The sequence below is a fragment of the Nicotiana tabacum genome, chromosome 11 (genome assembly GCF_000715075.1).
Source record: "Nicotiana tabacum cultivar K326 chromosome 11, ASM71507v2, whole genome shotgun sequence".
NCBI classification, from domain to species: Eukaryota; Viridiplantae; Streptophyta; class Magnoliopsida; order Solanales; family Solanaceae; genus Nicotiana; species Nicotiana tabacum.
The window spans coordinates 181,019,331-181,035,492 of NC_134090.1; the positions used below are offsets into that span (position 1 = coordinate 181,019,331).

A 16,162-nucleotide genomic window follows, 5' to 3' on the forward strand; every position below is an offset into this window, starting at 1 on the left:
GATCACAAGGGGAGTAATAAATCTGAAGGGGAGCAATTTAAGCTGTGAAAGTAATTATTAATATTAAGATATATTGTCTACATCATATTTTTTGACGTGCGGTCCTTTTTTAAACTTTACGTGAACACAGAATATTTCATTTACAATAATAAATAAACCATAAACTAAGGGGTCATTTGGCTGCAAGTATAACGCACTATAATGCGTACATAAATTTCAGTATTAGCAATACAATATTTAGTTAGCATTTTGATAGTTGTCACAACTAGTGGCGAAACCAAAAAATTCAATAAGCGTATTTAAATTTTGAACACCCTTTACTGGTAAACAACAACAACAACAACAACAATCCAGTATAATCCCACTTAGTGGGGTCTGGGGAGGGTAGTGTGTACGCAGACCTTACCCTAGGGTAGAGAGACTGTTTCCAAATAGACCCCCGACATCCTTTCCTCCAAAAACTTCCCACCTTGTTCTTGGGGAACTCGAACTCACAACCTCTCGGTTGGAAGTGGGGTTGCTTACCATCAGAGCACCCCCTCTTGTCTTAAACCCTTTACTGGTAAACTATACAAAAATATTTAAAGCCTATTTTTAATCAATAACAAGTAATACTTTATCTTATACATAATATAATTTTGTGGCAAATAGCGATCAATTAATTATCCTTGGACCAACATAGCTTTGCCCCGCGGCCACAACCAATCTGAACTGTCACTATTGAATACTCTTGAATCTTGACTAGCACTTTCTTAGTCATACAGAAAGAGGAACACGTGTAAGAAAATCAATGTGGGTCCAGAGCTAGATTTGGATGCAATGAACGGTGAAGATTGATGGACGGCTTAGCGCAGGCCACGCAAATGAGAAAGATCAAATTATATCAAGAATCTTTACCAACAAGGACAGCAAGAATGAGGAGGAAAAAAAGAATCATCGTTCTTATAATCTACTAGTATTAGTACCCGTGCGAATGTGCGGAAACTAATTATGTTAAATATTTAAGTTATTTAGATTGTATATAAATAATCTTAAAATTTATATTTTTCAGTAAATATAGATAACCATTGGATATTAATTACATGAAAAAATTAACCGTTTCTTCTATTTTTCTTTTTTGATACCATTTTTTACGGTGTCATTGGATCCTAAAAATAATAAGGAAGAAAAATAATAACTCATATTTATGGCATAACAATCAAATGTTGAGACAATGAATGACTCTTTGGATAAGATTAACTCTTTTACTACTACTTAAACTCTTTTTTGGTATGTTGATATCTCTTAAAAAATATTTCTTTCTTAAAATTTCAGTTTCTAAAACATTATTTTTCAATAATAATTATTTTTGTAATAATGTAATCGAAAATATTATTCCTAATTCAAAACTCATTTAGTTGGCTATCTAAAAATATAAAAAAAATATTCTTTGGCTAGTGAATTTTTTTACTCCATTTTGATATTTGACATTAATCATGTTAATTATCTGAGTTATTTGAATTATATGTAAATAACCTTAACATTTAAACCTTCTAAATAATTATAGATAAGTCAGATATTAATTAAGAAACACTACATGAAAAAAGACTAACATTTTCTCAATTCTTGTAGTGATAATTTTATTTTTGCATTATTCTCATAGGTGTCATTGAAACCTAAAAATAGCCATCAAGTGAAATAATAACTCATATTTATGGCAAAGCACAAAGGTTGACACGATATAAACGATTTTTTGATTACGACGTGACTCCTATACTACGACTTGAGCTCCTATTTGATATGATTTTATCTTTCAAAAAATATTTCTATTTTGAAATTTCAATTTCTAAAACTTTATATATATATTATAATATGATTATCTTTATAATGATGCAAGTGAAGATATTATCCTTAATTTAAAATTCACTTTAATCGGCTATCTAAAAATTTAAATGATTATTTGGCCGAATTTATTTCAATATGACTCGACTTTAAGTTTATTGATATCTCTAGCCTCAGAATTTGAATTTTTAATACCCTATATATACAAAAAATTTGTTCTTTAAATCATTAAATATTAAATTAGTTGATTATTATTATAAAATATTGCATATATTGTCTTAAAATTATCAAGTAGTTTATTTTTCGACAACATACTTGGCTTAAACCTAATGCAAACTACTCAAATGCAATTCCAATTCAAATTCGAGTATCATAGCAGTTTGTTAGTAATAGTGATTTTTTAAAAACGACACATAATGTAAATTAAAAAAATATTCGAAGATATCCTTATCTTATAATCTATGTATTTGAGTCGAAAAAGATATATTAGAAATCGATGAGATTAACTTTCAAATTTTTTATACTCAACAAAGATGAAACATATGAAGAAATTTGTTGTCATCTTTTATTTCTCGTTTTTAGATCTTTCTAACATTTTTTTCAATATTTATTTTCTTTTATATTATTTTTATGTTATTATTTCTTTTGTTACAAAAAATTAATTTATTTCACTATAAAAGGATGAGTTTTAATAAAAATTATCTGCATGCGAACTTTAATTATATTTTTAGTCTTTGGTTGAAATTATCTCATATTTTTCTTTTGGCTTTATCTAATCAACCTAAATAGGTGCTCACCCGACCACTTAAATTAAAAAATTGAATGATGTGTAATTTATATATAATCCGTATATAATATATGTATAATCGTGTGTTGTCGGTATATCATCTATTTATATTAGCTATAAAAAATAAACAATAAATATGACAGAATATTATGTAAATATTCCAAAATATTTTGGTTTTTTTGAGTGTATCCATGATATAACTTCTATTATAATAATTTTAAAACTCTTTACTAATGCTCAAAAGTATCTTATCTTTTTATTATCTTTGAATTAACAAAAGTAAAGAGTTTTTTCGAAATAATTTATTTATATTTAAAAAAAAATCACGTCATGCCAATTTTATATATATATATATATACTCTTTGTTACACTTAAAAGCCGCAACAGAAATTATCAGTTAGAAACCAATTTATCTCTTGTTGAGTTTGGGAAAAAAAACTTTCACATAAAAAAAAACTAATATTCTTCAACAAAAAAAATATTATACCTTTGCAATATTGGCTTGACTACAGCTAAATAAAGCAACTTTTGTTTTTAATATTGATTAATTTTGTGAGGTTTCTTTCTCCAGTATGTGTGTTTATTTATTATATATGTAAGTAAACTTTTATTTGGTTTTGTAAACTCTTTTTTATTATTTAGATAAATATAGACGTGTACCATATATATAACATTTATTTTAAAAGAATTTCATTTGATTCAAATCTAACTACAGTGTTTCAAAGAACTATACTTATAAGATTTTAAATGTGAAAGAGTTTTATTGTTATATGGAGTAGTTTTTTTTTTTGCTAGAGGCGAAGTAGTATTTAAATAATTATAAAAAATAACAAAAGTTCCTAACATGATTGCATATGATCATTAACCGAATTAAGTATGATAACATAATAAAAAAGGATAAATTTTATTTTTAATTTAAAGTCGAATTTTAGAACTTTATCTATAAATTTAAAATTATCTTTTAATTCAAATTCTGTATAAATCAAATTCCATATATATATATTATATTTGTATTTAACTAAAATAGTCAAATATAGAATAAAGTTACCATATACTATTGACATTTATTAGCTTGCCACTTGGCTTAACCATAATGTCAATTATATATGGTAACTTTCTTGCTTTAATATATATATAGATTACGTATTTAGAAGAGATTCCATATATATATATTATATTTGTATTTAACTAAAATAGTCAAATATAGAATAAAGTTACCATATACTATTGACATTTATTAGCTTGCCACTTGGCTTAACCATAATGTCAATTATATATGGTAACTTTCTTGCTTTAATATATATATAGATTACGTATTTAGAAGAGAGAAAAAGAAAGAAAGAAAAAGGTAAGGCGATTTTTCCCTTACACAGCCAGGACTTTATTTCTTAGTAAGAAAGTAGCACTGTAAGAAGGGAAAATTTCACATTAGAACAGGATATAATTAATAATTAAAATATATATCTATGAGGAATTGCATATTCTGTAACTTATAATTACCATATTTAGAGTAATATTATATGACAAATGATTTACTTTAAGTGGTGAGTTAAAGTAAGTATTAATTAGAGAAAATAATGTATTCATAGTTTAATTAAGGAAATGAATATTCATGATTTCCTTCCAAAGATAAAATAAAGTAAGCATTAATTGGATAACAGAATATAAGTACTATTAAACCAGGCAGAATCAATAGTTCATATCTAACATTCCTTGTTTTTGAAATATTATTTTTTATTTGTATTGTATCAAACTAATATATCTTTTATATTATTGCTTTAAATAGAATTTATGCAAATACCTTTTCCTGTTGAGCAAAGGTTCTCCGAATTTTTTGAATTAATGCTTTGAGTTAATATAGTTAAGAGAATGGCAAGAGAGATTCTTATATTTTTTCTTTTGAAATATACAATTTTCGCCAAATTTTTAGGTAATGAGAACAATATATAAAAATTATTTCATATTGTCATAAAAATGGACGGAAAAAAGTTTTTTTTCGAAACATGTTAGATATATATATGATTATGTTGTCATGAAAAACTAAATGATCATGATTTGTAATTTATATTTATAGCTTTCATATTTTTCATATTATATTAAAAGAAAGATAGTCAAGCTTCATATTAAGCGTAGTGAAAAAGTTACTTGGAACTTTTAGGATAAAATTTAAAAATATGTTAAATTTACTATATAAATGGGGAAAGTTAGGTCGAAAGCATACTTTTGGCAAATTAAAAGATCGTGAAAGGGAAGCAATCTTGGGAATTCAAATCAAAGGACAAAGAAAAGAAAATATTATATAGACGAAATAATCTAGCAAGGAGATATTTACTACAACGAAGAATTACTAAATTATGCAAAGAATATTTATTACAGTGCTGATTTTATGAAATAATATATTTTACAAAAGGAAAAAAAATGTTCAAGTTTAAAATCTTTCATTCGGCAAAAATAAAAAGATTCAAGACTGATTCTTATTTCAGGAAGAAAGGAGTACTAAAATTACCTAGAAGTCTCAAGATTACAAAGGAGTCCAAATTAAAAGTGGTCAAACTAATCAAGAGAAGGCAATTAAATACGTTCGTGTCATAGATGTAGCAAAATTACTAGAGATTGTTATTTTCCTACTCTAAGTTTCTTATTGTGATTTTTGGTTTGATCATAAAGTTTAGTGTTTATATTTTTCAGATTTTTTCAAGTCCATTCATTGAAGCAACGAATGGCCACAATGATGCAGTCTCTCGCATGGTGAAGAATCCAAATCACTTGAAAGAAATATTTTGAGGTTCATTGGTACGATTATGTTCCAAATGCAATTTTGAGATTCTAGGAAAGATGAATAATTTGCTTTTTTCAATAATATATTATTGTTAAAGATAAAAATTGAACTTTAAGATTGAATCATGAATTGCGATATCGGTGGCTTATAAAAGTGAATGTGTTCTATTTAGTTTTTGATTTTGCAAATTTGAATCTTCTTGCAGATATTCATCTATGAGATTTTGGTTATCAGGTAGTCTATGTATGAGAATAGAATCACGAGTTAATGTTGTAGTAGTTGGTAAGTAAAAAAATTTCAATTAAAAGCGTATTTTATGTGAGTACTCATCGTTTTTTATAAATAGTGTTTCAGACGTTATTTTATTTGAATTTTTTATTTGTAAAATAAATGATATAGAACATCTAACTATTTGACCTTTCTAGATTTTCAAAGGTAAATGAATACAATTGGATCAATGTGGGAGCTGAACATCAACTAACAAGTATCCTTTACGAGAAAAGGTATGTTGATACTTTTTTAAGAGATTGTTTACAATTTTAAGATTTCAATTTCGAAATCATCATGTCACTTAATTATGATATCTTGGTTCTGATTGCTTTTAATGAGGTTGTTAAATTGTATGTCTTTGAATAGTAATGGATTAGGATTAATCATGTGCTTATGCATATGTTAATTTGATCAGGTATTCAGGCATGTTTTAAGACCTTTATTTCCACAAAGTTGTAATATGATTTTTTGAATCCAAAAAATTTATTAATAGATATTTTTTGTAATACTACTTTAACTTTTGAATTTTTGTGTATGCTTATCAATTGAAATCTGGCACAGAAACAAATAATTCTGATGGTGCAATACTCTTAGAGATTACTTATTAACTAGTTTGACCTCAATGCAAGAGACAAGGTAAATTTATGTTGTTGACATATATTAGAATAGTAAAGAAAATATTTGTGTGATTTCTCCCTCGGATTTCAGAATTTTTGTGAAATACGTTTTATGTATTGAAAAAAAAGGGAAGAAAGTTTTAATTGGTTATGCCAAGTAATACAAAATTAAAAATTGTTAAAAATATTAGTAGAGGTACAATAAAATAACAAAATAACTTCTTTAATTTTAATCTGGACAAATTCAATATCACAAATTAGTACTAAATATGATATTATTTTGATTATAGGTAAAAAGGTTAAATGCGAAAAATTAATTAAAATTTTACGATAGATGTAAAAAAATGCATAACTAATGAGATAGATATAATATGAGGACATTTATACTTTGAATTAATTAAAAAATGAAGTAAGTAGATAATACACGAAGATATTAACGATTAATTTAGAAAGTAAAAAAATAGAATAATAGAAAATTTTCATATAGAATTTTTTATTAGATATATTATGTTGAAAATAAAAAGGAGGTTGAATTTTTATTTTTCAAAGCAAAGTGATCAATGCTCAAATAACAAAGATCACAATTTGAAATGATTAGTATTCTAATTCTTTAATATGATGCGCACATCGCGCGAGTTTTAATATTAGTCAATTATAATACGAATAAGATAGAATCATTATTACGACTTTAACTTCATGACACGTATTGTTCTTTTTTTATTCTTTGGATCGACTGCGACATATATTATCGAGTCCAAAGCATACATAAATACAAATTTATGGTATGTTTTATAAAGTTTTTTACAAGACATAAATGCAAAATTCTTATAAGTTCTATTTTATTTTTTAGAAATTTGTCAGCCTAGAAGCCTATTAATTTCGCTTGATATGCTGAGCGTACATGGTAAACTCTTCTAATATCTCGTTTGAACTGGTAAATCTGCAATTACTGCAGAAAAATAATGAAAATACACCAAAAAAAAAAAAAAAACAATTGTCCAAAACAATCTAAATTCTGTAAGCTCTCCGAGTCATCTAAAGAAAAACCACGTGGAAGTGGTGGCCCTTGAAACTTTTTGTCGGGGATTTTAAGAATAATGAGGCTTAAAATAGGGTGAACGGGAAATGGAGGGAAATGAAATTTTTAAGTTTTCCCTTTTGGCAAAGGGACATTGTACCATATTGGAAGAGGAAGAGGAATTTTATGGGTATATAAACAATTGCTCTTCTTCTAGCTCTTAAAGATTTGAGAAGAAGGCAAGCCTCGCGCTGTCGTCGCTTGCTCGGCTTCGGATTTGGTCAAACAATTGATTGATTAATTTTTTGGACCAAATTTATTTGTTAATAGTAAAATATTGACAGAAATGTTATTAAATATTCGTTTTAATAACAGAATATTAATATTAAAATAAATATTAATATTAAATTCAATCCGTTTTTCAGTTGTGTAACTGAAAATTAAACTACCCTCTTCAATTTTCCCTCTTTATTTTTGAGTAAATAGCTATTTATGTTATGACATTTATGTTGTGGCCGTTTTGCATAAACAACCATTCTGAAGAGTTGCACCTCTTCAGATTTCAGCCCAACATTGGCTATAAATACAAGTCTATTATGCTTAGATTTCCATACGAATTTTTCTAAGTTTCTCCTCTTTCTTCTGCATTGTTTTAACTTCAAAGAAAGCAACAGTAAATGTGATTTGCTACCAAACTTTGTGTTCGCTGAAACACTGGGGTCTGAAGTATCACTATACCAGTGTATAATTCGTTCTATCTAGGGAGGAAATAATCTATAACCTTGAGTACTAGGAGGAGATTAAATTTCTTCAGAAAATACTGTAAATTCAGTGAACTCGAATTGATTTTTATTTCTTTACATTTTCTATTTATATATATTATTCTGTGTTTTTCCCAAAATTAATTTACAAATACAACAGATTACTAACACTTTTGCTTATGATTTTGGTCGGCAAAATGAGTGTCCCGCTGACTGAATAAGTAGACCCCACCTTTTTCCTTTGCGTATTTGAGCTCACGATCGCGACTTTCTCTAACAATGAAAATGACATTTTCTTATTTTATTATTACGTAGATATTGGGTGTGTTTGGTACGAAAGATTTTTCAAAATGTTTTCATGGAAAATAAGTGATTTTATCATTTATTTTTTTTGTTTGGTTGGTGAGTGAAAGAAAAAATTTAGAAAAATATTTTTTAGTATTCGGTTAGAGATTAGAAAATACTTTTTTAAGAAAATATTTTTTTTATGCTACTCTCCTCATTCTCCCCCCCTACCCCCAAGTCTCTAAACATTCACAAAAATCCAAAGGAACTAATGTGTTGCTTTACTTTTTTACTCAAAAATAATATTGAAATTTGTGTTCCATAACTAAAAAGAAATATTCTTTTTGTAGTTGAAAAAGTTAGTACTCTTTCTACAACATGAAAATAAAGTACTCATTTTATTGAAATAAAAGTAAATATTTTTTCTACATCATGAAAAGAAAATACTCATTTAGTTGAAATGAAAAAGAAAATTCTTTTTTTGTTGAAATGAAAAAGGAAATTCAACATAAAAAGAAAGTATTTTTTTTGTGTGGAAGGGCCGCACCCCAAAGAGGTGGATGTAAGCAGTCTATCCTGATGCAAGCATCAGTGGCTGATTCTTCAAGCACTATATACTTGGAATGAAACCATTCTTACCAAGGCACAATGCAATTTAAGTTTGTCATTTACTAACTTAAAATTCTGGATTAGCCACTGATGCTTACATTAGGATAAGTTGTCTCCGTATGACCTATAGGTCATTGGTTCGAGCTGTGGAATCAACCATTAATGCTTGTATTAGGGTAGACTGCCTATATCACACCCCCTTGGGATGTGGTCTTACCCGGACCCTGCGTGAATGCTCGATGTTTCTATATCGAGCTGAGAAGGAAAGTCTTGGAGCAATGGTAAAGTTGTCTCCAATTGATCTATAGGTCACGGATTCGAGCCGTGAAAAAAGCCACTAATATTTGCATTAGAGTAGGCTGTCTATATCACTCATTTGGACGCGGCCTTTCCTTGGATCCAACACGAACACAGGATGCTTTGTGTTGTTGTGCACCGGCCTTGCCTGCCTTCTAATGAGATAGTTGAATAAGCAAGCTATTACATGAGTGACACATTATCATTGCTAGGTAATCTGCTATAATAGGTTATTATTTTATTTTCATGTTACCGTATTAAACTTGATATGAATATAATACTATGTTATTGTAGGTCATATCAACATAATGGTACAAGTAAAAAACTTAAACTCTTTTTCAATATCTCGTTATATTAACGTATGTTTACTTTTTCTTTCATTTAATTTTGGCTCTATGCCTACTAATCAATTGTGTTGAAAGGGATGCACGCATTCAGGGGCGGATCCAGAATTTATATCCTATGGATTCAACTTTCAAGATTTTTAGCATTGAACCCATTATATTTTTAAAGTTATGAGTTCGTATATACTATTTTTACAATTTTAATGAATTCTAAATATATATAAAAAATTTAATCTGCATGAAAAATTATGAGTTCTATTGAACCCGTAGGTTGAACACTACATCAACCCCGCCCTGATGAATTCGAGATAGGAGTCTCAATTCAAAATTTCATTGAAAACCAACCAAAAATTGTACACATATTGGGATAAAATGTGTGTTTCCACACCCCAACCCCCAATACATCGTTATTTTGGTTGGTGAAGCCAGAATGAAATCAAACACTTTAAAGTTAAACCCCTCCAAAATTCGATCAAAGTATTAATTACTTCCACCCTATCAATTAATAAAAAAGGACAGTCTGGTACACTAAGCTCCCGTTATGAGCAGGGCCTAGGGAAGGGTCTATCGTACGCAACCTTAGCTTACCCTGCATTTCTACAAGAGCATGTTTCCACGACTCGAACCCGTCACTCTTTCAATTTATGTGTCTTACTTTCATTTTTAGTGCATTAAAAAAAAGTCACGTTTGTATTAGTATGTTTTTAATTCCAATTCGAATTTTTATCTTTAATGACATTCTTTTATAATAATAATATGACATGTTCAAGACCGACTAAAAAAGTCTAATAATATTTTTGGTAATACTATACAGTCTTTTAGTTTAAGACGATTAAGATTCAAATTTTTTTCTTTATACTCTGAAATCTCGTATCAGTTAAACTAAGACATATGATATGAAACAAAAGTAGTAATTAGTAGTTTATCCACCTTTTTGTTGTTATAGTGTTATTCCTAAGATAAATGCTAGCCATTTTCATCATTGTTGCTTGCTGCTAGCTGTATAATAGCTAGCTAAGTTATTAGAGAAAGACACTGTTTTTTTCTGTCCCTCTTTTACATTAAATCCAAAGAATACAATCAATAATCTCGTGCATAAGTTCATTGCGTTTTCCGAAGGATACAGTTGTTCCTTTTTTGTTTTTAACCATGTACTCGTGGGGGAGTAATGGCATCCAAAATCACATGTGAAACACGCTCACAAGTAGAGGCTTATCCAAGTTGAGAGATATGGGTTCACATGAACTCATATTCTTTTTCCTAAATCATGTATAACAATGTTATATTTCTTCAAAATTATATATATATATATATATATATATATATATATATATGTGTGTGTGTGTGTGCGCGCGCGCGCGTGTGTGTGTGTTCAAATAATTTTTTAACCTCTGGTTCGAGGAAGGGTCACACCTCAAGGGACGTGACGTAAACAACCTACCCTAATGCAAGTATTAGTGGATGCTTCCACATCTCGAACCCGTGACCTGTAGGTCATACGGAGACAACTTTATCATTGCTCCAAGGCTCCCTTTTGGAATGCAAGCATTAATGGAGGAATAAAAGGTGGTAGGATAGCCCGACGTACAAGGCATCTTGCGCTCGCGCAAGGTTAATTTGGGGGAGGGCCGCACCTCAAGGGGTGTGATGTAGACAACATACCCTAATACAAGCATTAGTAGCTGCTTCCACGGCTCGGATCGGTGATTTATAAGTCACACCAAAATAACTTTACCGTCAAGGCTCCTTCAGAAAAAGAATAAAGGTTGATGAAAGTATTAGTAACAATATTTGTTTGTACATGCAATAATTCATTGCGTCAGCAGTTGATAATGTTCACATGCATGGCTTCACTTTCTATAAAGATGGATTTTTTTTTTAACAGAATCCATTACTATAAGCTACTATACTTTGTGTTTTGAGAGAAAAACAACAGAAGAAAATGAAGCTATTTAGAATGAGTTTGTGGTCTTTATTAATGGTGGTTTGGTTTCTATTAATAGCAACTTCTAATTTGGTGGAAAGAAAATGTGCATTTGAGGCTATTTTTAATTTTGGAGATTCAAATACTGATACAGGTGGATTTTATGCAGCATTCCCATCTCAAGGTTCTCCTTATGGAATGACTTATTTCAAAAAACCAGTTGGACGTCCAACTGATGGCAGAGTCATCGTTGATTTTCTTGGTATTTCATCTTTCACTTTTATACATATATGATGTATGCTTATTGTTCGAGTAAATTTGTTGTTGGGCTAAACAGATCCAGATATATTCTTAACGTCAAAATAGCACGGGCTAGCCAGTTTTCGGACTGGTAATTGAAAAATAGTTAGCGTTCGCAAAGTCATTGAAAAATAGTAACTATTTTGCTGCAACATGAAAAGTTCCAGCATAATATACTGGAGATTGGAGCACCCGTGTATGAACTTCTAGCATATTATGCTGTAACTCCTACACGGAAAGTTCCAACATAATATACTGGAGATTGGAACATCTGTGCATGGACTTCCAGCATATTATGTTGGAACTCCGGCACACAAAAAGTTTCAAGCATAATATACTGAAGAATTGGAACACCTGTTTATGGACTTCCAGCATATTATATTGGAACTCCAGCACATTATCAAATTCCAGCATGTAATGCTGGAAGTTCACATGTAAAAAATTCGAACTCCAACATATTATGCTAGAATATTTTCCGAATTTTGAACAATATTTTTGTTCAGATTTATCTTTAACATGAAAAGTGGCTAAATCTCGATTACTATCGTCAATTACCACTTGTAAATCTAACTATTTTTAAATTTCTCCCACTCTTAACAAAGTGCGATATTGTCTGATTTGAGCCAAGCACGTACGATTTTCCACAAAAGGCCTTACCCCCCTTAAAAAGTGTTAGCTAATAAAATTTCAGATTACTGAAAGTTTTATGTAATGTGCAGCTCAAGCATTAGGTTTGCCATTTTTGAGTCCATATTTGCAATCAATTGGATCTGAATACAAACATGGTGCCAACTTTGCAACATCAGCATCCACTGTACTTTTGCCACAAACTTCATTGTTTGTATCTGGAGTTAGCCCCTTTTCTCTTGAAATTCAGCTCAGACAAATGAAGGAATTTAAAGTTAAAGTCAATGAACTTCAGAGTAAAGGTAATATGAATATTATTCCAATTTAGAAACATTCATATAGTATATACTTTTACCTTATCATAATCTTTTTATATGTATCTTTGTTTCCAGGGAACACTAATCTGCCTCCACCAGACATATTTGGGAAGTCACTTTATACATTTTACATAGGTCAGAATGATTTCACTGGCAATTTGGCAAGAATAGGAATAAGTGGAGTGAAGCAATACTTACCTATAGTAGTTTCCCAAATTACTAGCACCATCAAGGTAATTTAATCAGAATTTGGTTTTCTGGATCCTAATTTTTTTATGCATAATTAGCTGTCTTTTACCGCTTCCGTTTCAACTTGTTTGACACTATTTCCTTATCAGTTCGTCTAAAAAAGAATGACACAATAGTTAACTTTGGACTACTCTCCTTTATCCTCAGTGAAGAGCTTTTATAGCCACAAAAATAGTAGAAAAGACACTAGGTAACCGCTTTTAAGTATGTTGTTTAAAATATATCCACAGTTTACAATGTATTTATAGATTAGTCAATTTTGCTCCAACTTCAGGACACATCGTCCTAGAATTTAAACCTCAAAGTTCAAAGTTCAGGACATCGTGTCCTAAAGTTCGAAAATTGTGTCCAGAAGTTCGAATCTTATGTCCTGAATTTTAATTTAGTAGTTTACACTTAGTCCTGAATTTCAAATTAGCAGCTCAAAATTTCAGAAATTTCAAAATTCAGGATACTTAGTCCTGAAATTTGGGTGAATTGGCTAATCTTTAAATACATTGTAAATTGTGGATAGATTTTAAATAAGGGGCTTAAAAGTAGCTATTGTTGCACTTCTCCCATAAAAATATTATAACATGTTCAAAAACCACAAGTTTCTGAAGCCTTATAGCTACACAAATGTAAATAGCATGTTTTGGACCATAAATTTTAAACGTTTTCATTTCTTTTTTAAACTTCGTGCAGAGCCAGACTATACCAAACAAATTGGAACAGAGTATAACTTATAATGTGAAATCTGATCATGTTGATATGTAATGGATTTTTCACCAGGAAATCTATGGATTAGGGGGAAGAACATTTTTGGTACTTAACCTTGCACCAATTGGATGTTATCCAATGTTCCTAATGGAGCTACCTCATGAGAGTTCAGATATTGATCAATTTGGATGCATGATATCATACAACAATGCAGTGGTGGACTATAACAATATGCTTAAAGAAGCATTGACACAAACAAGAAAACAACTTTCAGATGCAAATGTAGTTTATGTGGACACTCATTCTGTGCTCTTGGAGCTTTTCCAACACCCCACTTCTCATGGTACGTTTCAGTGCAGTTTAATCGGCTATAGTAGGCTATGTTGCTCGGACACTTCGAAAATTTTGTCAGATACGTGTCGGATCCTCCAAAAGTAGTATATTTTTGGAGGATCCAACACGGATGTGGCATCATTTTAGAGAGTCTGCGCAACATAGATAGTAGGTTAAAGTTACATGTTATTGTAAATCAAATCAACGACATGGTGTAAACATTCTATAGCTAACAGTGTATAAAACTTAAACTCTAGCCGAAAAAACGAAAGACCCTACTTAGGAGATATTTATACTGCTATAACTCAAGATTGCCATAATGATGTTCGTCTTTGTAGGGTTAAAATATGGAACCAAAGCATGTTGTGGACAAGGAGGTGGTGCCTACAACTTTAACCAGCAAGTATTCTGTGGAAATACCAAACAGATAAATGGACAAACATTGACAGCCACAGCCTGTGAGGATCCATACAATTATGTAAGCTGGGATGGGATACATGCCACAGAAGCAGCAAACAAACTCACTACATATGCCATTCTCAATGGTTCTAATTTTGATCCTCCATTTTCACTGCAAAAATTCTGTGATATTCAATCTATAGGTTGATACATGATTTTCTTGTAAGCGTAGGGAAAATAAACCACGAGTTATTACTAGGAGACATGAATAAAAGATAGTGATGCTTTGGCAATTTACATATTTCTTCTATGCATCAGTTCCATCGGTAGAGAATTAATTCAAGTAGGATTTATTCAGCTTTCAACAAACATATAGGTAATTCGACCACTAAACCATAAAGACTTTGATTCAGCCTCTCTATCGGAAACATCCTCTTTACCTCACATAAGGTAGGGGTAAGGTCTGCGTACACCTTACCCTACCCTCACCAGACCCCACCGAAAAGAATCTGTTTCAGCAGAAGAAGGTTCAACACAACTAATGCAGGCAAACTGATGTTCCACTGCAGAAGGTGAACCTTCCATGACAGTGCATTAACAAATTCGAGGCCTTAGAGTTTCTCTTCTGTACCACTTTTTCTACCATTAAAAAATTACAGATGGCACAAACTGTAATCAATGATTAGAGTGCATCTTTAAGCAACGCGAGACAATAGTCAAATAAACCCCCTGATAGCCAAGAATAACACAGTTTGGGGGTTCTTGAAATTTGTCCAAGTAGAAACCCCTGGCCTTTGTCAAAGTCAAGGACTAGAATTTAATGCCGCCCTCGGCTGTGGAGTCATAGTAGCACGAAAACAGAATAGACCTTGTGGAGTGAATTATATGCCACTCCCAAACTACGAGGACTCCAAAGTACAAAATACAATCCCACTCCTAAAAATTGGTTCTTTGTTCAAACAGGACGCACCCCTCAGAATAAACAGTGTCAAACACAGAGACAAAAAAGAAGAGAGAAAAGCAAGTCACACTATTTAAGTTTGCTGCTAAACCAAACTCATCATCCATTCAACAAATATAGAAGACGAGCATCCAGCATACAACACCCTACAGAACCATCCCAAGACGGGTAGTAGATGTTACTGAGTCCAAATCCTTCATTTTTACTACGCTGAAAAGCCAAAAACACAAAACCCAGTAACCTATGAAGTAAATCAGTTCACTGGCCATGGTCCAGTCGCAAACCTAGAGGTCCCACAACACTTAAGGCCAGGGAGTCCTACAATCGAAGTCCACACATCCCCACCCCTCAAAGCCAAGCTTCAGAAGTGTAATCAACAAGACTATGTGCATAACTGAATAGGCACCAGCTAAAATATTGCATTCATTTCATGAAAGCACAAATCTTCATACAAAACTCACAATGCACAAAGTTTGATCACATAAATTCAAACGATACACAAAATACTCTCTCAATGTTTATGGAAAACGCTCCACAAAAATGCAGGCAAACTGATGTTCGACTGCAGAAGGTGAACCTTCTACAACAGTGCATTAACAAATTCAAGGCCTTAAGAGTTTCTCTTCTGTACAATTTTTTCTACCATTAAAAAATTACAGATGGCACAAACTGTAATCAATGATTAGAGTGCATCTTTAAGCAACACGAGATGATAGTCAAATAAACCCCCTAATGGCCGAGAATAACACAGTTTGGGAGTTCTTG

The 16,162-nt window shown here is 30.8% G+C and overlaps 1 protein-coding gene across 1 annotated transcript; it reads left to right on the forward strand.

Annotated features, from left to right (window-relative positions):
* The first annotated feature begins 11,493 nt into the window (after nt 1-11,493).
* Nucleotides 11,494-14,733, forward strand: LOC107804145 (GDSL esterase/lipase At4g01130-like). Its single transcript, XM_016627972.2, has 5 exons — nt 11,494-11,774; nt 12,532-12,741; nt 12,832-12,989; nt 13,777-14,047; nt 14,376-14,733. Exons 1-5 carry the CDS (start codon nt 11,531-11,533, stop codon nt 14,642-14,644), a joined length of 1,152 nt encoding a protein of 383 aa, XP_016483458.1. The 5' UTR covers nt 11,494-11,530; the 3' UTR covers nt 14,645-14,733.
* The last annotated feature ends 1,429 nt before the right edge of the window (nt 14,734-16,162 follow it).

Bases quoted from the DNA above. Each gene is read 5' to 3' on its own strand.
- LOC107804145 (XM_016627972.2), top strand. From the start codon at position 11,531: ATGAAGCTATTTAGAATGAGTTTGTGGTCTTTATTAATGGTGGTTTGG. The intron at 12,742-12,831 runs GTAATATGAATA...CTTTGTTTCCAG, and splicing joins CAATGAACTTCAGAGTAAAG to GGAACACTAATCTGCCTCCA. The intron at 12,990-13,776 runs GTAATTTAATCA...ATTTTTCACCAG, and splicing joins AAATTACTAGCACCATCAAG to GAAATCTATGGATTAGGGGG.